The sequence below is a fragment of the Rhinolophus sinicus genome, chromosome 1 (genome assembly GCF_057876585.1).
Source record: "Rhinolophus sinicus isolate RSI-liver-muscle chromosome 1, RSI-T2T, whole genome shotgun sequence".
Classification (NCBI taxonomy): Eukaryota; Metazoa; Chordata; class Mammalia; order Chiroptera; family Rhinolophidae; genus Rhinolophus; species Rhinolophus sinicus.
Genome location: NC_142501.1, coordinates 124,795,854 through 124,819,018, shown reverse-complemented (window position 1 = coordinate 124,819,018; position 23,165 = coordinate 124,795,854). Strand labels below are relative to the sequence as shown.

At 44.1% G+C, this 23,165-nt stretch overlaps 1 protein-coding gene across 29 annotated transcripts in view; it reads right to left on the bottom strand.

Moving 5' to 3' along the window:
* Positions 1 to 23,165, bottom strand: part of KIAA1217 (KIAA1217 ortholog) — a 753,165-nt gene that overhangs the window by 8,897 nt on the left and 721,103 nt on the right. For 26 of the 29 annotated variants that reach the window (XM_074324916.2, XM_088789215.1, XM_088789195.1 and 23 more), the window contains 7 exons: positions 19,681 to 19,856; positions 14,788 to 14,918; positions 14,083 to 14,230; positions 10,194 to 10,617; positions 7,243 to 7,426; positions 4,019 to 4,182; positions 3,148 to 3,312 (listed from right to left, as the gene is read on the bottom strand). In XM_074324916.2, coding sequence (XP_074181017.2) covers positions 3,148 to 3,312; positions 4,019 to 4,182; positions 7,243 to 7,426; positions 10,194 to 10,617; positions 14,083 to 14,230; positions 14,788 to 14,918; positions 19,681 to 19,856 — 1,392 coding nt within the window. The remainder of the gene's footprint in view (positions 1 to 3,147; positions 3,313 to 4,018; positions 4,183 to 7,242; positions 7,427 to 10,193; positions 10,618 to 14,082; positions 14,231 to 14,787; positions 14,919 to 19,680; positions 19,857 to 23,165) is intronic. The other 3 variants (XM_088789197.1, XM_088789231.1, XM_019754182.3) reach the window with 1 other exon arrangement.

The window sequence follows — 23,165 nt, the reverse complement described above, 5'->3', positions numbered from 1 at the left end:
GTTAAAATAAAAGGAATCCTGACCAATTCATTGTCTGAAATAGTAACAGGTACTCCCATGCTCTGAGGTGTTCTGAGGCTCACTCAGTAAAGGGAGGCTCCTTAAATTGTGAGTGGCCTCGGAGCTGCCTGAGCCCGACTTGCCTCTGAAAACTAACAAGCGTAGGCATAGGAGCCCACACCGACTCTGAGTCGGAAGACCCGTCCTCAGAGGAAACACGGGCTGTATCCATAGGGCAGAAAGGAGTGACAGTATGATGGTGAGAACAGCACAGATAGTAACCCAACCACCCAAGTTTCTTGAAATTGGGTTTTCAACATACTACCTAGTTTAAAAAAAAAAATACCCAGGGCTCACCCAGAAAATATCTGTCAGAATCTCTGGGCTGTAGGACTTTTTAAAAACAACTCCCTGTGTAATTCTAATGTGCAGCCAGGATTTAAAAACCACTTATTTAAGTGAACCATCTCAAATCATTCTCTCCTATTTTCTTGATGTCAAATATTGTCATTTGGAAATAACTCTGCGGGTGGAAAGAATAACCCATGCCCTTTGCAAGTGAACATTTCAGCACTGGTCCTAAAATGGGAACGGAGCCGATGCTGGGACCTGCCCCGGCCTGCTTTTTCCATGTCTGCTGGCTCCCTGCTCCTGCCACACGGGGTCCTCCTCACTGTCCCTCAGCCCCCCCAGGCCTAGCTGGCCCTGGAGATGCCAAGGCCCCACTCACTAAGACCACCGGCCATCTCTATGGGCTGTCAGACCCTATGCTTTGGAGCCTGTGCTTTCTTCTGATGCCCGGTGACACGGAACAGGAACGGTGTTCCACAGTCACACTCAGGGGCGGCAGCGGCTCCTTGTCTTGCCTCTGGGGTTTCTGACTCTAGAGCCTGAGGGGGCAAAGGGACCAGTCTGGCCACTGGCCACTGGCTGACTTTCTGATGCAGCAGTTTAGCTCTTTACTGCAGCAGGAGGGCAAATGGGGTTTGGTTAAGTTAGGGTTAGGGCACTTCATTCACCACTATTATCTAACCACCAATAAGACAACAAAAAGCCAGATAGGACTGCTCTTGTAAAGCTTTCAAAGACAGCATCAAAGATATTTAGACTTCAATGGAGGGAAATATTCTCAAGTGATGGCTCTAAGTGGCTGGAACAAATAAATTACTTCTCTCGGAGGGCTAGTGCAGGATTATTCACTCTAAGTCTCTATTACTTTGCTTATTAGTAATTATTCACCTTGCACAGATCTAAAATTATGTAGCGCTCATGACAATCCACTCAGGCTGGCAAAGGTGGTGAGGGGGCAGAGCCCATGATCAATTCACACCATAATGTGGGGACAGATGCTCCAACGAGTGACCTCAGAATGTGCCTATACATTTTAGGACAAGCACCAACCCCCAAGTAATAAGTAGCTTTGACATGCAGTGTTACTAGCCAGAAGGTCCTCATTGGATAACTGAGTGATGGATGACTCCACGCTCTCAACTGTTTTATGAGTTACTAACTTTATAAATCTATGATTCTTACGAATGCAATTCTCCAACCATTCTAAAAACCTATAGGGGCCAGCCGGGTGGCTCAGGCGGTTAGAGCTCCATGCTCCTAACTCCGAAGGCTGCCGGTTCGATTCCCACATGGGCCAGTGGGCTCTCAACCACAAGGTTGCCAGTTCAATTCCTCAAGTCCCGCAAGGGATGGTGGGCAGCGCCCCCTGCAACTAAGATTGAACACGGCACCTTGAGCTGAGATGCCGCTGAGCTCCCAGATGGCTCAGTTGGTTGGAGCGCGTCCTCTCAATCACAAGGTTGCTGGTTCGACTCCCACAGGGGATGGTGGGCTGCACCCCCTGCAACTAGCAACGGCAACTGGACCTGTAGCTGAGCTGCACCCTCCACAACTAAGACTGAAAGGACAACAACTTGACTTGGAGAAAAAGTCCTAGCAGTACACACTGTTCCCCCAATAAAATCCTGTTCCCCTTCCCCAATAAAATCTTTAAAAAAAAACACACAAAAAACATATAAATAACCTGATTGATGGAGGGGATGTGCCAGGCCAGGCTGTGAGTTTAAGTGAGGCTCAAAAGGCTCATGCACGTGACCATGACCCAGCAGCCCTGTGTTCCCGATAATATCCAAGCAGCTCCACTCTGGCAAGTATTACCACAGAAAGCAGAGTAGGATAGCAGCAGTAGGAATGACATGGTTTGAAAGTTCTCCCTATTCCAAATGAAGAATGCAGATCCTTGGGCCTGCACAAAACCATGGGCACACTGATGAAGAGGCAACATGCTTTTGAGCCCTAAGAAGGTTATGGTCTGACCATCTGAAGGAAAAAAAAAAAAATTCCTCTAATAAGCATGGGTCCAAATGAAGTACTCTATGAACAGACTGTGGTCTAGGAATCACGTATATGTCTTCGATCAGCCAAGTTCTTACAATGTACACCTGGGGCAGATTCACACACATGATTTAAATTGTGGGATCAGTTTTGGGTATAGCCCCTGCACCCCATCCTTAAATCTATGGGTGGACTGTGGCAATTAGTTAAAAAATAAAAATCTAAAAATAATCATTTCTCAAATAAGCCAAGGAAAATGGGAAACACAATTATTTAGCTTTTCCAAATATTGGCCAAGATGATATTGATATTGAATGGGAACAAGGTAGGGAGTACAGGAGGCCACACGACTCAAGGTCAGCCATTCTAAGTATTAAAACCAAATAACGGGACCCCCAACCCCCCATCCCTAAGGGGGCCTTAGTCAGTCTTTATCGAGACAAGATGATGGCTGGTATTTCTAATCTTCTTTTAATTCTTTTTGACATGAAGCAGACACTATTAAGATTGAAAGAAAGAAAAGTAAATCCTACCAGCCAGAGCTAGAAAAGCTTGCAACTGATTTTTGTATAAACTTCCTGAGTTGTTTTGTGAAATGGTTGTTCCTTACACACACCCCCTTAAGGCGCTCTGAGAGCCTAGTTCAGTGCCATCTTGGAAAAGTGGAGGCCATGCTGCTTGCAGGGCCCAGGTCCTTGGGGTTCTTTGCCAGCTCTCTAGCTAATGATCTGTGAGAGACGCAGCCGGAGAGTCCCTAAGGGGAAGGGCAGGGAAACACGGTCAGTCACCTCATCCACCCACCTGGAGTTCTGCCATTATTTTATCTCCTTCTTCTTCTTCTTCCTCGTCCTTTGCAGAGCAGGTAGTGACAGGTGGTGGGGATGGGGTCCAAGCTGAAGCAGGCTCCTCTGATGGACATTTTGTGGCTCTACCGTGTGGACTTGGTCCAGCATCTTCACTGCTTGCCTATGGAAGAGTCAAGTCACAGATGTTGGTTTAACACCCCCAGGTACCGACAAAAAGAGGGAGAGAACAGATGTTCCCTCACTGCCTAGTACACTGGCTTTCTAGCTCTTCAAATCGAGGCTATTTTGTCCACTTGCATTCAGTTTGGGTTTTTGTTTATGCAAGCTATGATTTTAGTGAATGGATGGAAGAATTATAATAAAATTGTAACTCCTCAACATTCCGTGCCTTTAAGAAAAGCTTTCCCATATTACCTCTTTGAAACTTGAATTTTTACCTTGGACATAAAAAGACAAAACTTGCCAATTAAATGGAAGCTAAAGCCCATTTGAACATCTTTCTGTATAGACTCCCATAACGGATGGCTAATCCCAGTAACCTTTGTAAGATGGTCTTTCTTTTGCTTCCCCCTCCTATCCCACTCCCACCCCCATTTTCAATCTCATGATGCCCTGCTGGGGCAGTAGCTTGTGAACTGCATTTCATATAGTTGCAGCTAGAAGTCAAGTAAGGCTAAAACTCATGGTGCTGAGTCTAGTCCAGTAACACTGGCTGACGTTTTCCCAGCTGTGGTGCTTCCTAATGCTCTAGTTTATTTGATTCTTGCCTCACTCCTTTTTATGTTCTAAACGAGAATAAAGATGACCCTGTCTAAGGCTATCATCTGAACCCAGAGATCAGTTTACTGGGGCTTAACCCATCAGACCTTAGTGGTGGTGTTTTCCTTCCTGCTGGTGTAGACCACATCGCCGGACCTGGTTGTGGTGAGCCCCGATCCTGGCAGGTAGCTCCTTCGAGGGGGCGGGGGAGGAGGAGGTGGGGACTTACCCCCCAGCTTGTCCAGGTCCTGTTCTGAATTTGGAGAGTCTTCTGGAAAACAATGCACCATTGCATAATAATCTCTTCAAGATGACGTCCGGAAAGTCCAGTGTATTTCTATAAACTCAAGCAATTTGACTTAAAAATTTCTCTATTCTCTCCATAGTATAATAATTAACGGTATAGATCCTGAAGTCCAATAGGCTTGAAATCCCAGAAAGACCCTGCATGAGTTGATTAACCACTCTCTGCCTTGGTTTTTTCATCTGTTAAATGGGTATTATACCAATATTTTCTCCACTGCTGTTCTTGAGGAATAAATGGCTTAATATATATATATATAAAGCACTTAGAACATGATTACTGGCTCATTGTAAATGTTATGTAAGTATTAGCTGTTATTAAACAAAAAAGCTGAGCATTACTTGGAGAGATAAACGAGCAGAACATAAAGGCAAAGCCAGAGCCCTCTGCCTGGCCTCCAAAGCCTTCATCCCCCAGTCTGAAAAACAGCTTTAGCAGAAGGGATGTTAGAGTAGAATCTGGCCAAGGAAGGGCCGGAGGGACAGTGGGAGGCACATGGAAACAGAGCACAAAGTCAGGGAGAAAGTGGATTTTTTGGTGATGGTTATATGGTTTGAAAAAGGAAAAGTGACAGAAAACGCAGAAATGAGAGAATTTTAAATTAGCATTGACACTACAGGTTAAGAGATGTAGATAGATATCTGCCCAGCTTTCTCTAGAAGAATGCTCAGAAAAAGGCATTCCTTAATCAAAACTCAAACAAACAGGCTTATTCCTGCCCTTATCAACCTTCTTCTCTTCCGCCCTTTGCAAATACTCTACCCACCAGCTCACTAAAGTGGTAGAACCAGAAATTCAGGGTCAGTGCCTCCAGCTGGGCTTTGTCCCAACTCTCTCTAGGGACATGGCCTGACCTCCCAGGAGTATGTTTGTCTTTTCTGAGCAGCGGAGACAGAGTTGTTTAGAGGAGATGCTTGAGGAATTCCATTTAAAGGTGTGATAAAGACTTGGGTAAATCATCAGGGTGCCATGCCAGTGATGATTTGTAGTCACCGGTTTCTGTCTCATGCCTGAGGGCACTGGGTTACAGGGCTCTAGCAGAATTGGGCCATGGGGCTGGTTCCCAAGCCAGCAGTCTGGCCTCAGGGTGGTCACCTCCACTTTGGGTCCCTCTAGGGACTGGCACAGGCTGACGGGGCTTGGTCCCTCCTCTCATGTCTGATGACAGACTCCCACTTTGACCAACTTTAGTCAGGCTCCTCTGAACTGTAGGCCTTGACCTTCATCTGCTGAGCCCAATTTTAGCAAAGAATCCAGTTGAGCAAGAACCCTCCATTCTTGATATCTGATAAATTCTACACTGCCCACCCTTGATAGCTAAGTTTGGCTTGCCGTTGGCAAGAATTTCCCTACCTCATTGCATTCAGAACTGAGTTCAGTTTCTCTCCCCCACTGCAATAGTCTTGCATAGGCTTCCTTGGTGTTTTTAAATATGTCTTTGTGAATATTTTTGTTTTAACATTGACTGAGGCCACAACTCCCAAAATTTTCGAGAAGCTGTTGATTTTTTGGGGGAGCTATCCATCCTTCCCCATTATCTAAGCAGTCAGACAATTCATATAAAAGGAAATATAAATGATTTTTTAAACCCCCAAGCTTAGGCTTTTACCTCATTAATAAACAAAAATAAAAACAATAACATCCATGACAAATAAATAAAAATAATAGAAACTAATGTTTACAGATAATGGATGATAGATACCCTTACACATTTCTAGTGTCCTATACATTACTGAACACTTTCTGACAAGAAACCAAGCCATGTATTTAAAAAGAAAAAAAGAACAACAACAACAATAAGAACATTTTAACTGAGTGAAAACACTTTGGGGAGTAATTTAAAAACTAATTTATGCAAATTTTTTAAATCTGAAAGACTAAAAATCCCAAATGAGGTTAACAAAATGTATTGCTACTTTTTTTCTGTTGGACAGTCATGAGAAGGAACAATAACAAGTTTATTCATATTTCTAAATTTATAATTCTAAAACATCAAAGGACTACAGGACAAAATTAATCATGGGGAGAGCTGAATTAGGCCCGATAGCAACGTAATGAGGTAGATCATTTCATCAACGGGAACTTCAGAGGCAAGAGGTCTTTGTGAGAGCACAGCTGCCCCCCAGGACGTTTCTCACCCCAGGTCTTGGTGCCTGACCTCCAAGGGGCCCCAGACAGGCCCTCTCACAGCTGTGGGGGGGGGGGGGGGAAGGAGGGGAAAAACATCTTTCAGCACAGTCTGAGGGGGAGAGTTTCAGGGAGTGGAATTTTAGAGCAACTTTGTGGAATGAAACGTGTTACAGTGGTTATACCAGTTATAAATTGTATCCACTTTCATGTTCCTTGACATGCAAGTCAAGATGGCCAATTCTTTTCAAATTAACTGTAGTTGCTGGACAAGGCCTCATTGAATGTGACTCTCAGAGACACTGGGCCGCTAGTAAAATGATGTCACTGTACATAATTTTAATATCAGCATAAGGCACAAGGACTGTAATTGGTTCGAGATTGAGTAGGCTGAGTTTGTTCAGTTATTTTATGTTATTTATTGACATGTGGATGCTTAACTTCCATAGTTTCGTTGGTTAAATATGCACTTCAATAATTTTGATTTAGGAATACAATTTCACCTTGTGATCTAATATCCCCTCTGGGAGCTCCTAAGAGCTGGCATTTTCTTTCTGTAGCGTATGAAAAGCTCTCGCTTTCAATGCAGGCTTCATAGTCTCCCAGCTGGTGCTGGGAAGTGTCATAAATTTATAGGAAACGCAGAAGCTGTGAATCTCAATTTTTCCTTATTGGGCATCGTTCAGATATCGTAACACAGAACAGTTCCCCTACTACGGTGATAGTTAAAAAGTAGTAATGAGGCTCTAGGGATACCTGAGGGATTTGTTCTTCCAATTTTTCAATTGTATAAGGTTTTTAATTAGTGAGAGATGGGTTTCTCTGGCCAGCATGTGCTTAAGTGGGTGGCCCCACACGGACCCGACGGCAGCCAGGTACACAGCGCTCTCAGTACCTTACCTGAAAGTTCTAGCTTGTCCACGGGAGCATCACCCTTCGGCTGTGGGCCCGAGGCGGGCGGCATCTCCAGGTTTGGTATTGACTTCATGATATTGGCCTGAGCTTCTTCTAGGAGCTTCTCAAACTCTTTGCCATTATAGTGGTCCAGATTTTGTCTTTTCTCTTCCCATTTTCTTTCTGCTTTCTGAAGGAAAACAACAAGTAAAGGAAGTTTAAGACGCAGAGGAAAAAGCTAATTCATCGTTTAGAGATTTCCTGTTCGGTGGGAAGAGGTGAAACACAGTTAAAGTGTTGGTACAGTCACGTTCCGGGTTCTGCGCTGAGGGACACTTTGCACATCAGACAAACCCGACCCTGGTGCTGTCCCTACATCTTCTATAGCTATGTGGGCTGCATGGAAATCTGCGTGATGGTCATTCACAGAGGAAAAAACGCTCAGAAACCCAAGTCCATTCACTAAACGATGACTGAGCACTTACGACATGCTGCTACATGGTAAATAAAAAGGGACACAGGGACACGTTCTCTAAGGTAAGTACCCAGAACCAAGTTTTTGTTTTCTAAATTGAGTTTTCATTATAGAGATGGTCACACCAACAGAAATGAACACCAGCACTCACTAGGAGGAAAAAGTCCTATGTCTTAGTTCCTCTATTGAAGACTTGCTGTATGGCCACTGGGCCACATTTTCTTACTTAGAAAATGGAGGGGAGTTATTTAGATAACCGCTAAGTTCCATCAAGTTTTACAACAAGGAGAAATACATAAAATGTATTTTTAAATATTTGTACTTTTTTTTTTAAAAAACAACAACATTTGCCTGTGATTCTGAGACAGCACATGGGCCATTCCAGGAAGGCAGAGGGGACATGAACACCAGCATTAGTGGAACCCCGTAATGTAAGAATTGGAAATGATCCAGGAGGTCACTGAATCCACACTTTTACACGTGAGAACACGGGCCCACTGAGGTGAAGGATTTGCCCCAGATTCACTCTATATAAATAATAGCCACCGGAGTCACCATCCTTACCCTCCTTTAGTTTTTCTTCCTAGCATTTATCATCACCTGGCATTACCAGGGGTGCCCAAAAAAATGTATACACATTTTTAAGAGATGTTATCTATGCTCAAGCAGTAGTTCGTCGTAATCAGAAGTGTCTGGAAGCTGATGGTAACCACTTTGAGCACCTCTTGTAACTGCAGAAGTCAAACGTGACTTGTATTCATCTTTTGTTATCGGTAATATATTGAGTATTACAATTTTAATACAGTTTTTTTCCTTTCTTAAAATGTGTATACATTTTTTTGGCACCCTCTGTACTTGTTCTCTGTCTTTCCCTATAAGCAGGTAAGTTTCTAGAGGGCACAGACCTGTTCACTGCCTACCCCAGAGCCTATGAGGGCCTGGTACGTATGGGACTCCGTGATGCTTGTTGGCAGAAAGTCTCAGGCCTCCTTACTGTGGATTAGGGCAGTGTCAGAAATGACTCATAACTTAAAATATACACATAACAATGATAACCCAAAATGCCCAGTAGGTTCTCAGTAGATATTTGTTAAATAAAAGAGTTGTCCCACTGACATCTTTTAAACATGGGGATGTTTAAAGTGGCAGACCCACTCATCCTTGGTGGAAAAGTGTTTTCACTTCTCTGCCCCACCCCATAGGGATGACGTGATGGATCAGTCTGCCATCACAGTTCCACCCCGTCCTATGACAGCATTTTTAATCAGCTGACTGGGAGCAGAGGCCCAGCCCGACTGTGGAGCAGAGAGCAGCTACCCAGTGGTCAGAGGCCCGGTTGCCATGATGGCAGCCTTAGCAGTTTTAAGAGGTCATCTCCTCTTGAAACCTGGGTTATCTACTGCTGACTTGCAAGAGAGGCAGGAAAGGTTAGGAACAGATTGCTGGGGATACAATCATGAGTGGAGGAAACATTGCAGGTAAGAAGAAGGAGAAAGCAAGGGAAGCAAAATGTGCTGCTTGAACGCTGATACCAGCTCTTAATAAAAAGAATATTTAAAAACATAGCATGTCTTCTCTCTATGCTGTGTGACCTTAAGACCTAGCTTTCTCCTTTCATCTGGACTGCCTCTGCTTTTCATTCTGAGACTACTGTAATAACTTTCCATCCAGCACCCTTAATTCTAGACCCACCACCTCAGCCAATTCTGTATATTGTGTCCAGATTAATATTCTGAAGATGCCTTTTTTTTTTTTAATCACTGGTCCAAGCTGCAGCATTCCTCTGATATCTACACAATGAACTTCACACATCTTGGGCTGGTTTTCAAGCTCTCCCAAATCAGGCCCTGGCCTGTTTTGCCAGCCTGATCTCCTCTTTCTTGTTCCAGTTAAACAGACTTCCTCATGGTTCCAGCCTTTGCTCTAGCATTTCTTTATTCTAGAATGCCCTCACCAACCTCCTCTGCTTACCCAGATTCTCTTAGTTTTCAAGGTCAGTGGCAAACCCTCCCCAGGCCTGCATTCACCAGCGGTATGCTTGAGCCAGCTCCCACTGTCTCAGGACAGCTGAATTCTCACATCTCCCCAACTGCATCTTCAGTGACGTCATGCTGTAACTCAACATCAGTGATGCTGGGAGTCTTTACCCTACAGACACTGGCAAATATTACAAATCAGGGCTTTTCCCACCAGAGAGCCAGTTGCTAAACAGTTACCAGCATCCCACCTCCTCAGCTTCCTCTAGGTCAGGTGCTTCCTCCTTCTCTGAAATCTGATGACCTTTCTCTTAATCTGGCCATTGAAACCCATTCATAGTTTTTTTTTTTAAAGTCTACCTTTCATATACGTACATTTTTTTGATAAAAACATAACTGACACATCTATGAATTGTCTCTACAAGCAGACTGTAAACTCTTTGAGGGAAAGGACCATGTGTTACAGTCCTTGATGGGGTTAGGAGAAGTGGAAGGGAGGACTCTACCTCAATCGACGCCGCCCTGTTCTTGGTGCTCACACTGTGGATTTCCTCTATGAAGAAGCTCTGCGTGGCGGAACCATTCAGGGGCGTCTGTGGGGACTGCAGAGCTGAGGTCACCTCCTGGGGGATAGCTGGAGGGCTGGCCGGGTGTGGACCAGTGCCCCCCGGCAGGCGCTGGGCCGGGTTCAGGAGGGTGGAGGAGAGCTGGGAGGGCTGGATGACGACGGGAGAGCTCTGGGCGTGGTGAACTGTCAGGGGCACCACTTCCGACTTCACGTCTCGCGCGACTCCTGTGCACTGGACGGGCTGGCCTGAGGTGTGGGATGCCTCCTCCTTCAGGACTTCTGCGGCTGTGGCCTTTTCCATAGCGACATACTGTGCGGCCTGGGCTGCATCAGCCCCTTTCAAGAGCCCATCGGTGACGTGTCTAGGAGAGAGCATGCATAGTAGCATTAAGTATTCAAACAGGTAACTTTCATTTTATTATCATGGTACACTGGAATGCTGTGTCACCCTAAAGCCAGGCAAGATTCTGCAGCAAAATGAAAACATTCTAAATCTCAGAGTAGCAGCTCAGGATTGAGCATTTCCAGAAGCTTCCTAAAGCTCTTGAATCACCTCCTAGTTATCTCTGGCAGCTGCTTTCTCAGTCCTGTCCTCAGGAGATGCTCGGTTTTTCTCTCCACTAGCACTGTTGTGCCCTCCCTGATGCAATTCGGTCGTATTTGGGTGCTGGTGGTGGTGGTGTGAAATGATCACATACATAGTTCTAACAGTACCTCCTCCCTGTCCCAGCCTGGAGAGCTCACACATGCCCAGTTCTAACCCCATAAGCTTCCTAAACCCTCCATACTCTTCCTTTCATTGCCAAACATTTTGAGGGGTAGTCTATATTCTAATTCCTTCCGCCTGCTCTTCCTGTAGCTCAGCCCAGTGCGGCCTGGCTTCTCCACTGGGACTTGACTGAGCTTTCTGCAAGGTCAACAATGACTCCAAATCGAACAGCTGGGTTAGTCCTCATCCTCCTCTGCATTCTGGGGTCATTTGATGATATTTTTCTATCTCTATTCATGGTGCAGTGGAAAAGACATGGCCTTTGGGGTCAGACAGACCTGTGTCTAAATATCAGTTCTACCGTGTTCTACTGATACAATGTCAGGAACGTCACCTTTTTCAGTCTCAGATACTTTTCTATAGAATGTTATAATGATGATGATGATGACAACGGTGGTAATGCCTTGCGGTACCTTCCTCAGGGGTGGTTGTGAGGATCAATGTAAAGTTATATGTAAGACAATGTGAAACATGGTACCTGACCTATAATTTTCAATTAGTCCCTCCTTCCCTTCTTAACTAAAATGCTTTTTGATTTGGAAAAAAACATTGTATTCTATATCTCTCCTCTGCTACTCAGTTCTCCGTTTCTTTCGCTGTTTACTTTACCTACCCCATCTCTTCAATCCCCAAAGATCTGTTCCCTCCTTTCTCTCTCATTCTACTATAGCCATCGCTTCCATTTTCAGTAATCACCTTCAGGAAGGCGACTTCCAATTCTAAAACTCTCTTCCCTTCCTCCCTCCCTGCCTGTATCCCTCTCTCCCTCCCTACTTCCCTTCCTCCCAGTTATGCAGGAACACCCCTCTGTCTCTTGAACTTCAGTCCACATTTCTAAGTGCCTGGTTGGCAGCTGTGTTTAGTTATCCTAGCACGTCTAATTCAACACGTACAAAAATATTTCAGCATCTTCCCAGGCCGCTAAATTGCTCTGAACTGTGAATGTCACCTGCTTTATCTTCTCTGCCACGGTGTCAGGACAAATGCATGTCCTTGGTGGTGGTGGGGCATGCATATTCCTACTGTCTTCATTGTGTCCCACAGTGCCGAGTACAGCACGTTACACACAAAAGATACCAATAAAAAATGAGTAGTATAAAGGCTGGTGATACGCAGCCTGATGGTAACTAAAGTAGCTTTTATTTTTCAAGTTACTTAACTGGCTTTCTCTCTCATTCTTGCCGCTGAGCATGTATGGGACAAAAAGTCCTATAACATTCAAAACACACAATCCTATCTTTTTTTTGGAACTTGCATTCCCTGGAGATAAGACAAATACTGAGCTTTATCACGCTGTGCCGACTCTCAAATTTTCTTTTAATTGTTTTTCAGGGAAGAGAAGGGATAATGGGACAGTGCTATCTGCCAGCTTGCTATCTATTTCCACTTAACAAGGGTGGTTTGTTTTAGGCTTTGCGGATGGGTTACCACATTAGGTAAGAGCTTAATGAAGAATTCTTTTAACAGATTTTTATCCTCCTGCAAGAAAAAGTTCACTCTAGCAATTTAAAATGAGTGAACCTAAGAGGAAATGTAACCCAGATACAATTTCTTCGAGTACTGAGTGATCTCTGTAGGAGGAGGCTATTGTTTGAATCAAAATTCCTTTGGCATCCTGGAATGTATGCAGGTGATGAAACGGCTGCTCTGTAGTGTTTTCATCTCAAAAGAGCCTCTTTCCTGAGGTCACTGTTACTAGAAAAATCTCACTTGCTCTTATGGTTAATAATTCATCTAAAAGTCAGCTGCACATTTAGTATATTTTTCTCATAAATCTGATCAAATGATTATAGTTAGTGATTAAAATTGTTCCAAGAAACTGTCTTATATGTTACTTCAGTTTGTGACCTGCTCTCAAATCTGGTCTAAGATCTGAAGGGCAATGTCTCTGCAATTTCCTAGTTCTATTAAACTGGAAACTCAGGGACTTCCACTGTTGGGAAATAGTTTATTTTTGGTAATTGTGTCCATTTCCCACGTGAGAGAAGAAGTTTTATAAGGGCAGAGGTCCTATTTGTCTTTATTATTATATTTTTAACACCCAACACCAGGGCTGGAACAAGCAGAATGTCCAAATATTACTGACTGCCGGGCTGTGAGATCAGAACCAACTGTGATCTCTGGAGTTAAACTATCAGTACATATCCCACCCCCTCCTCTGACCTGCAGTGAACCTCCCCCAACCTCAGATTCTCTCTATACAATGGGAAAAACAATGCCTGCCCTATAGGGTTTTGATTAGGACCCAATGAGCTTATACTTATAGAAGCTTAGTTCAGTGCCTGATACATAGAAAGTGCTCAAGGTATAAGCTATTGTTATGATTGTGTTGAGAAGAGATCGAATTGTCACCCAAAGACAGAGTATATGCTATGACATGTCATTTATAAAGGTACTTCTGGCAACACAACCCTGCATGCATATATTTCAGCGCTTTTTACATGAGTATGGAGTTCAAGAATTTTCTTTTCAGTGAAAGTCATGGATGAGTCAGTGATTTCTTTTAGTCTTTCCTCCACTATGACCCCTTTTTTATGGTCAGGTAAGGGTAGCTTGGGGTGTGCCACCCACGGGTGTCCATTTATCTTTTCTAGGTGGGACCAACAATATCTCAGATACTCTTCCAGTAGGTAATTCAAGAAAGGCTTTATTTATTTCCACTCATTTTCCCCTAACTGAAGTCATCTATGCCCTCACATAAAGGATGCTAATAATATATTTTGATCCATTCTTTAAACTTTGAGACGTTATTGAAAAGAACCACCTTCAAATGATTTTCAGAAAACGTTCACTGTGTTTACTAGTAAATTTTAAGCCCTAGCATGTGCCAAACGCAGCAAGTCTGTGCTGAAGAATCAGAACCACAAGCCACATCACCATAGAAGTCAAGGTGGGGGGCTGCCGCGGCCTCCTCAGGACACGGGAAATGAGATGTGATATGCCACAGCGATGGAGAAGGTCCCGGCAGCACGGAGGAAGCCTGCGAGTCCAGAACGTAGACTCCCGACCGTGGCAGCACACCGCCCCCTACTCTGCGTCCCACGGGAAGCCCCGTCACCTCCGCAACATGGTCAGGATATCCGTCATGCCCCGCACTCTCTGCAGGAGGCTGTCCAGCCGGTGCGGCTCCTCCTTCAGAAACCGCACGGCTTCTACTTCTATGCGCAGGATGGCTCGCATCTTGTTTTGTAAGGTTGGAAATTCTCCTGCAGGCCAAGAGCAGTTGGGTGAGTCGTAGGAAAAGAAGCCAGAAGGGCAAGCCCGCATCCCGCACCCGACACAGAATAGGGTTGAGCGCATGGGGTTCACCGGCCACAGCGCGTTCACACATCTTCAGGGGCGGAAATGTGTCAGACAGAGATGGGTTCAAAGTGACCTTGGGTAAAGGCAGAGCACCTCTCGGACACATTTCCTGTCTTTATATTTGGAATAAGGTCAACTGTCCCTTCGGGTTGTCTTTAATGAATTTGGCACAGGTGCCTGGTGCATTTTAAGAGCCCAGTGAGGGGAAACTGTTGTTAGTTTCATTTAGTCCTAAATCTTACAGTACCACTACAACATAAGCTCCAAGAAGTCAAGGACACTTGCCTGTTTTGTTCAGTGATGGATCCCAACTGCTCAGAACAGTGCCCGACACATGTAGGTGTTCGATGAATACATGCTTGTGTGATTAAGTGAATGAATGCATGAAGCCCTCACTGTTTGGCAGATGTTTAATCCCCCTGGGAAACACGCTTCAGACTTTTCCCTTCAGGGAGCTCACCTTTCAGGGAAGCTACGGCTTCTCCCACTTGTCGCAGGAGGAAAGCCCCATCTTCCACATCCTTTAGAGTCACCACGCGGCCAGCAGAGGCAGACTCCTTCTTCAAGTCTTCCACAAAGTCTTCCAGCTCACTGGGGGAGCGAGAAGACCATGGATGGGAGTGAACACAGGTCCTCAGAAAGCACAGGTGCAGCTGCAAAGGGCTCGCCTGGACCTCCCACTGGGTCCTGTGTCCCAGCCCCTCCCACTTCCACTTGGATGGTGGGAGCACCTCTTAGAGGAGTCACTTGGTTTGGCTTAAAATATTCTGCTGAGTGGTCAGGCAGGTGCAAGGACCTTTCCCCAGGGCATGTCCGTGAGGACGCCCAGGTTGGCCAGAGGGAAGACGGTGGCTGGCTGACAAAGGACCCACTCTTCATTTTTAGTGGTGCTGATGCCAACTAGGGGAGGGGTGTGTGTACTTTGTGATATGACAGATGAGAGAGGGAGAGATGGAGGGAGGGAAGGTGGAGTTGGGATGGGAGAGAGAGAGAGACAGAGACAGAGACAGAGAGAGACAGACAGAGAGACAGAGAGAGACAGAGAGAGAATGCTGTAGTGGAGCAAAACGAGCAACCCAGATCTGGCTTCTCAACCTTAGCACTTGATGTTTTGGACCAGCTAATTCTTTTAGTGGGGGCTTGTCCTGTGCATTGTAGGATGTTTAGCAGCACCCCTGGTTTCTATGCATTAGATGACAGTAGCACTTTCCCCTCACATTGTGACAAAAAAAAAAAAAAAATGTCTTCAGGCATTATTAAATGTCCCTGGGGGATGGGTGGGGAGCAAACTCGCCCCTGACTAAATCTCTGGTTTATACTGATTGTCCCATCCATAAGGATTGACTTTCCTTTTCAAGTTACAGAGAGAAGAAAGGATCACAGATCTGATTTACACACACACACACACACACACACACACACTTAGGTACTGCCAGTTCCAATAGAACTAAATAAAGGTTTTCCACTTCAAACACAAACAAACAAACAACATCCTGTCTGCTGGGCATATTGATAACCCCATCCTAAACACGTTGTATCATTTCAGTTTGTCTATAAATCCAATAGAAAAACCCTTTTTAAATGGGGCGGAAGAAAACATTGACAGATGAAGAACCAGTAGGTGGCAGTAAGTGAACAGTTATTCCACTGCTGGAGCTGGGAGTCTGTGGAGCAGGCAGCAGGAGGCGAATAGGAAGGCAGAGTATCTGCAAAAAGATGCTGCCCCGAGGCTCTTTCCACTGGGCAAGCGGATGAAGTTATGGATGGCATGGCAGCTGCAGGAGGGATTCAGGCAGGATGTCACATATGTTCAACAAGGACCACAGGACAAACAACAAATTCATCCAACTCCAAGCAGTGGGATGAAAGTTTTGCTGACGTCTTTCCTTCTGTTATGGAAAATGGACCAAAACTGCCTATGACCCCTTCAGATGAAACGATGCAACTTCGGACCAAAATGGAAAGCCCCATCTGCTCATTGTCCACATTCACAAACTATGGAAAGGCACTTGGTGTTATGTGAACCCACTGGACTCTTCCTACAGCTCCTGCAGCCCTAAGGTGGAGAGAGTGTATGCCATCTCTCATAAGAATTCTACACATGGTACCTTTGTGTGGAAAAATTCTTTCCCATTTCATAACCAAACAGAATTTTTTTTCAAATGTGTAGACTGGACACACTGTCCAGTCCTTCTAAGCTTTGCTGGAAGAACTAAGACCCAAATATTATCATTGTTCCATTAGCAACCCTCAAGCTGGCCAGGCTGTAATTAATACTTGAAAGAGCTGTCACCTGACACAAAGTCAGTCAGCCTAAAATTCTGTTTTAATCTCTTCTGTACAATATGACTCCTGGATTTCGTAATCCTGTGCATAGTTGACCCTTAAATGTCACAGGTATCCCTTTGTTGAGCATGGAACATACACAAATGTGTACTGATATTATTGTACACAACAATGTTACTTCTCTTCATACATTTCTATTACAGGTAAAGCATTTAGATAAATCATTCAAAATGTAAAAGAGACAATGGAGCTAAAATGAATACCAAAAATAACATTTTAATATTATAGTAATCGATGTGACTTTTGAGATGTAAATTCTGCTCAAAAGAATGTCAAATGTTCAAAGATGTTATGGTTTATAGGTCAATCCATTCTCTTCGTTGAAGTCACTTTTCATTCTACCTTGGTTAAAAAGAAGCATTAATTTCTTGAAATATATTTCACTTGACTGTTAGTAGAAGCCCAAATATTATTTCCATGTAGAAGCCCACCAAGAGAAATTATCTTGATCCAATTTCTAACTATAGTTCTGGACCCAAATTTTATTTCTCTGCCATCTGAATGGCTCACCAGCAACTTATCCTAATGTAATCCCCAAGGGAACTTATTTTCCTCTGTGTGTGTGTGTGTGTGTGTGTGTGTGTGTGTGTGTGTGTGTAAGGAAAGAGACAGGAGGAGTGAAGGGGCAGGGAAAGGAGAATGGGAGGGCGAAGGAGACAGAAAGGAGAGATGGGAAGGAGAGAGAATCGTTTTTCTAATGTTCCAGAGTTGAAACTTCCAGCTATCTTTTGTAATCTGCTCTTTCTCACCACTTGATCCATCCAATTGGTCCATTTTGCATTTGATTTCTTTTCCCATTCCTATTTCTACTGCTGTATTCAGGCCTTACTGACTTTTTGTCTGGACTGTTATAGTTGAGCCCAATAAGGTTTCCTAGGCACCAATCTCTTTCCTCCTCAACCAGTAGACCTGGTGGCCAGAAGCACCTAATTGAAATATAGCTCTGACTTTTTTACCTCCTTGACCAGAAACCTTCAGTGACCTCCTCATTGGGCCAGCAGTACCACTCAAATGTGAAGATGATTCAGAATCTCTCCTGAAGGTTTGTAAAAAGCACAGTCCTAAAGTCCATCCAGAGAAATTCTGAATCTGGGGTTGGACCCAGGAACTTTCACTAAAAGCCAGAAATCCAGATTTCTGTTACATGGTCTTCTGTTACATGGTCTTTCTGTTACATCTCGGTAAACACAGACATAAAACAGCCACGCAGAGCTCAAATATGGTCTAAGATATAGGCAGGCACATGCAAAGGGGAATGGTGCAAACCAAATATATATGACATGATTGATATCTTGCACCTAACTCTCCCCCCAAACTGGACTACCCCACTTCTCCAAGGTTATCCTGTGCCTTCCTAGTACCAAGACTTGTTGGGTTGCAGGGTTCTTCTGCCTGGAATGCCCCCCCTGTGTAGCCTCCACAGATGAAATCCCACCTGTCGTCAAGGCCATCTCAGTTAAGTTTAGCAAACCTGTTTTGAGGCCCTACAATGTGCATGGTACTGTCCTTAACCTGGGGACATATGAAATATAACTTATTTCAGGTTAAGTTTCTCTGATCTCTGAAGCCCAAAGCAATCTCTGTGTCATGTAGGTTCACTAGGCACCCGTAAATCACCTGTTTTTGCTATACACATACTCATATATTCTGCTTTGCCAGACTGAAGCTCCTCAGGTGCCCTGTGAACATCTTATTCGTGTTAAAATATTTTTGTGACAGCCCAATTGTCTAAAACTGGGTCTCAAGGGTCTTCTCAAAAACTTCTTTAAAAATATATAGACTTTTAATAATATTTTATAAATTTTTCAATTAAATTATGAAAAAGTAAATTTCCTTCTTTAAGAATTGTGTTTATTGGTTAGCTAATAACCAATAGATAAGTCTTGCTTCTTGACTAGAAAAGTTGTCTTTAATTTCTACACCACTCTGAGATGAGCAGCCCAGTATAGGAATGAGCTCAGAAGGGGAATATTCAGTAGACAAATAACAGCTTTATTGACTCATTGTGGGTGATTAACTGTCTATAAATGCAAGAACTAAATAAAACATTTAAAGATGTCGAACAGTGGTCAAATTTAATTTTTTTAGGAAACTAATAACTCTTTTTTTTTTTCTCTAGACTGCTACTGGGAGGGACATTCTAACTTTAGTCAGACACATTGGATTGGCACCTGAGGTAATATAAGCTACAGCTCAAATTTTGAATAGGAGATAGAGTGTAGGTGCTTTCCATCGTGGAGACTTCTGGTGATTCTGGTCATGAAAAGAATTTGACAGCTGCCCCCTTACAATCCCAGTGTGGAAGGTTTGAGCTTTCCAAGAAACAAGAGAAATACTAACATTCGAAGATCCCACAAAAATTACTATTCATTATACTAAAAGGTGAAATAGTTCCATGATAAATCTCCGTTGCGTAACAAAACATACATTAACATAAAAGATGTGCCTGCCCTAGTGACTGGGGAGTAATAAAATTCTGCTCATTTCAATAGAGGGACTTGATAAATGCTTTCAATAAGAACCTCATAGAAGATTGGTAATGCTCAAGGAAGCATCTTTCATTCTGGATCAGACGTACTTTACATTTAAATTCTTCTTTTGCAATTTTAACTACAGTTGAATAACAGGAAGATAATTTTAGTGCTGTGTTATTTTGGCTATTAGTTTTAATTTATTGAGATTAAATGCAGACTTCCCATTTATCATTGGGTTTTGCCATTTGCTCCTTGTAATTTTATGTGTTACCGAGCCTTACAAAAAGGCATAACGCTCCAACTTTTAAAGGGACCACCTCAGTCACCTGAGGATTGCTCAATTTCTTGAGCCTGGACGGAGGGGTACACAGTGTCCATGGATACCCCAAAGAAGCAGAACTTAACTTGCACACAGAACGTGCTCAGTAAGGAGAGAGGGAGCGAACACCATCTAGGGAGGCCTCCTCTCTGGCAAGGACAGGTTTCCTTTTCTGGTCAAATAGCAAAACATGCAACAAGAGACGGGCACTCACCATAACTTCTTGACGATCTTCTCCTCTTCGCGCAGGTATTTTTGTCTCTCTTGCTCCACCAGGGTGCGCTGTCGTTGTACAGGATCCTCCAGTCTCTTCATCGTATCCATCACTTTGCCGTTGATTTCCAGCTCAGCCTTCTTCATCATTGCCCTCAGAAGCTCCTGGTTCTGCAGCTGTTGAACAAAAGAAATCAGCCTCAACGGGCTCTGCCTGACTGACATTATGGTGACTGAGTGCCTGGCAGTCTTCACAAGTGGGTTTGGATAAACAGCCTGCAGCTGAAACTTCATTACAGTGAAAATGGGAACGGAGCAAAGACTGTATATAATATTGCTTCTTCAGCCAACATCTGAGTTTTAGCAGCCAACTGACAGGCAGACTTTCATGTCTGTGTCTGCAAAAGACATGATTCTTTCTTTACTCTGGTCAATGCAGCATGGACAATGGGTATAGACTCTCACTGACATGTTTTCATAGGGAGCAGCCAAGAGCATCAGCTTTGGAGCCAAGTGGATTTTGGATCAAACCCTCAACCTTCTCCCTGGCTACTGCAACACATGCTACCCAGACTGTCTTGGTCTCCATTTCCTTATCTCTGAAGCTGGGGATTCCCTTCCTTGGCAAGGCTATTCTGAGGATTAAATGAGATACTTGTTGGTACAGAATAGGTACTCAACAAGTGTTGATTAGACTATGGACTATTTCAGCATATCAGTTAAAAGAGAAGCTGTGTCCCTCTTGTTTATATGGGCCCACTCACCAAATACCATGTAATCACAGATCAATAAAACACCGAACTTGGTGTTGATGGTGGTAATGATAATGATTCAGGTAAACCCAAGGCTCTTGGCAGTTTACTCATTTCCCTGGATTATCCATAGGCTGCTTGCATACATAAGACCACAATTTCCGTACACTTTCCAGAGCACTCTTGTTTCCCATCCCAGAGAGCATAGGATGTGTGAGTTTGCATCCAGGTTTCACAAGAATCTAGTCAAACACTTGAGTCCTGCTTCCAAGAAGGTGTTAAGTGTTTCCCAGGGGCAGAACAATTTTCTGACAGCACATACATCAAGTGAATTCATTCAATCAGCCTCAGAAACAGTAATTATATTATGCCTCTTACATTATACCTAAAGTCCCCCTGAAATTTCAACTAGCTGTTATTGTTCCCTTTTGTTTTCTGCTTTTGCAAACTGTCCTATAACCACTGTATACCACCTCGTAAGAGCAGTGATGTCTTTGTCAATGGTCCATTATCTGTGCAGGCTGATAATGACCTGTGGCCATGTTACCACCGGCTTGAAACCTCATCATGGCTTCCATTTTCTCCGAATAAAGGTAAGACATTTCAACAGGAGCTACAAGCAGAGTCACCTTCACGTTCCCATATCAGCACAGCGCCATGATCAGCTGGCCATCCAGGAAGAGCCTGCCTGGGTTCCATTTCTAGTTGCACCACTTAGCAGCAGTGTGAGGTAGCCAAGCTATTAATCACCTGTCTGTGTCTATATCCATTACAAAGTAGTAGTAATAGTTCATGTCTCAGAGGCTGGTAATGGAGAGTCAATGAGGCAATAAAGTGCTTACACTAGTGCCTGGCACAACCCTAGCTCTCAGTACATACCGGCTACTGTTATCAGGGAGCATAACCCTAGGGCAGGGCCGGTAGTTCTGTCTGGGAGGAAACCAAATAAAAATGTGCTATTCTTGGGTTACCTCCTCTATGTGACTCATGATCATGCTCTCATACTGCTTTTGCTAATGTCTGTGTATTGTGGTCTTAAAAACAGACAGTCAGTATATTGCTGAAAGTCACCATGTTTGGAGACAATGCCCAGAGGGTGCCTTCCTTTCATGCTCTCTGCAGCACAGCTCTGCCCACTCTGCGTGGGACGGGATGGGCCTTTCCCACATCGCCAGTGCCCTCCCACTGCATGCAGCTGGCACTCTCTCTGCTCCAGCCACGTGAACGTCCTTTCTGTTCTGACTGGCCAAACTCCTTTTTGCCACAGGGACTTTGCACGTGCTATTCCCTCTACCTGGTTAATTTCTGCTCTCCATACAGTCTCCAGGACACACTAGCAGGCATTTAATAAATATTGGTTGAATGCATGAATTGAGTTAAGCAGCAATGTTGGTAATAACAGACAATGGAGAATCTAAAACTCTTTTCTAAATGATAGACATATGGGGTAACTCGTGGGCTCAGATATGCCTTGGGTTCAGCTCTAATGTCCTGCCTCGCTCTGACTGCAGTGGTTGTTAAATACGCATAGCAACACTACTTGCTAGCAAAATGGTATACTCAAATTCAATGCCATATGTCAAGTCCCACAGAGCTATTTCCTTTGGGGGCAGAGTGATAAATGGTAACAGGTATATAAGGGACAAATAAGTAGAAGATTAATGTGTCTAAAAGTGACTGATGCCTGGGTCTGCCCGAGAGATTTTTATTTAATTGGTCTGGGGTCCAGCCTCGGCACTGAGAATTTTTTAAACTACTCAGATGATTCTGATGTGCACCGTGATCTAAGAAAAGGGCCCTTGAATGGATAGATGCTGTCACCATGCCATGAGCTGTGTGGCACAGCCCTCTCTGCATCTTGTCCTCTTGCAAACACCTCACAGACAAGCTCCAATCAAGTTACAGCCCAGTCAGCAGTGGACAGTAGCAATGGCTATCAAGCTGGAAATTATTGCTGGACTATTTAAAATTCTTAAAATTGAAATTTGAAAGATGGGAAAAGTGAAGCCCTGCGAGGTTAGGTGACTTGTTCACAGCCACTGGCCAACTGCCGGGCAGGATCAGGGTGAGACCCAGGTCTTTTAAATTCAACCCAGTAATTTTCCCACCACCATCTGCTAGCTAGGATGCCAGAGAGCGTGTCAGGGAACATATCTGCTTTATTTCCAGGCACAAGCACAGTTTCTGGCACACAGTAGGTCCCCAACACATAATTGCTATGTGAATGACTCTCAAAATGTTTCTGAGAAGCCTACAGACATGTCAGAAGAACACAACTGTACGTAATATTCAAATTATTCAACTGGTAACATGGTCAGATCCCATTCAAATTATACTACTCAAAGAGGATGGTAGGGGAGAGACACGCCCAGAGTTCCAGGCTGTGTGACCCTCCTTCCCAGAAAGAGGGGCTTACCGGAGGCAGCTAGAGGGACTCCATGGGATTTTCCGTAGCACATTGGTTGGCACGGGACTACAATGAGCTAATCATGAAGGAATAAACATGGACACAGATTCTGTTTCCACTTTCCTCTAGTCCTGTTCTGGCCCCCACCCCCATGCACCTCCTGGCGTTCCTGCCATTGTCTCCAGGACTTCACCCCAGCAGTGTGCCAAAAGGTGCTGAATGCAGGATGCAGGATCAACACCAGCTCTCTAAGTGCTTCACATAAATTAGTCATCAGCACTTCAAATCATTATGTTTATTTTTGCTTAGCAGTGATACCTACATTTT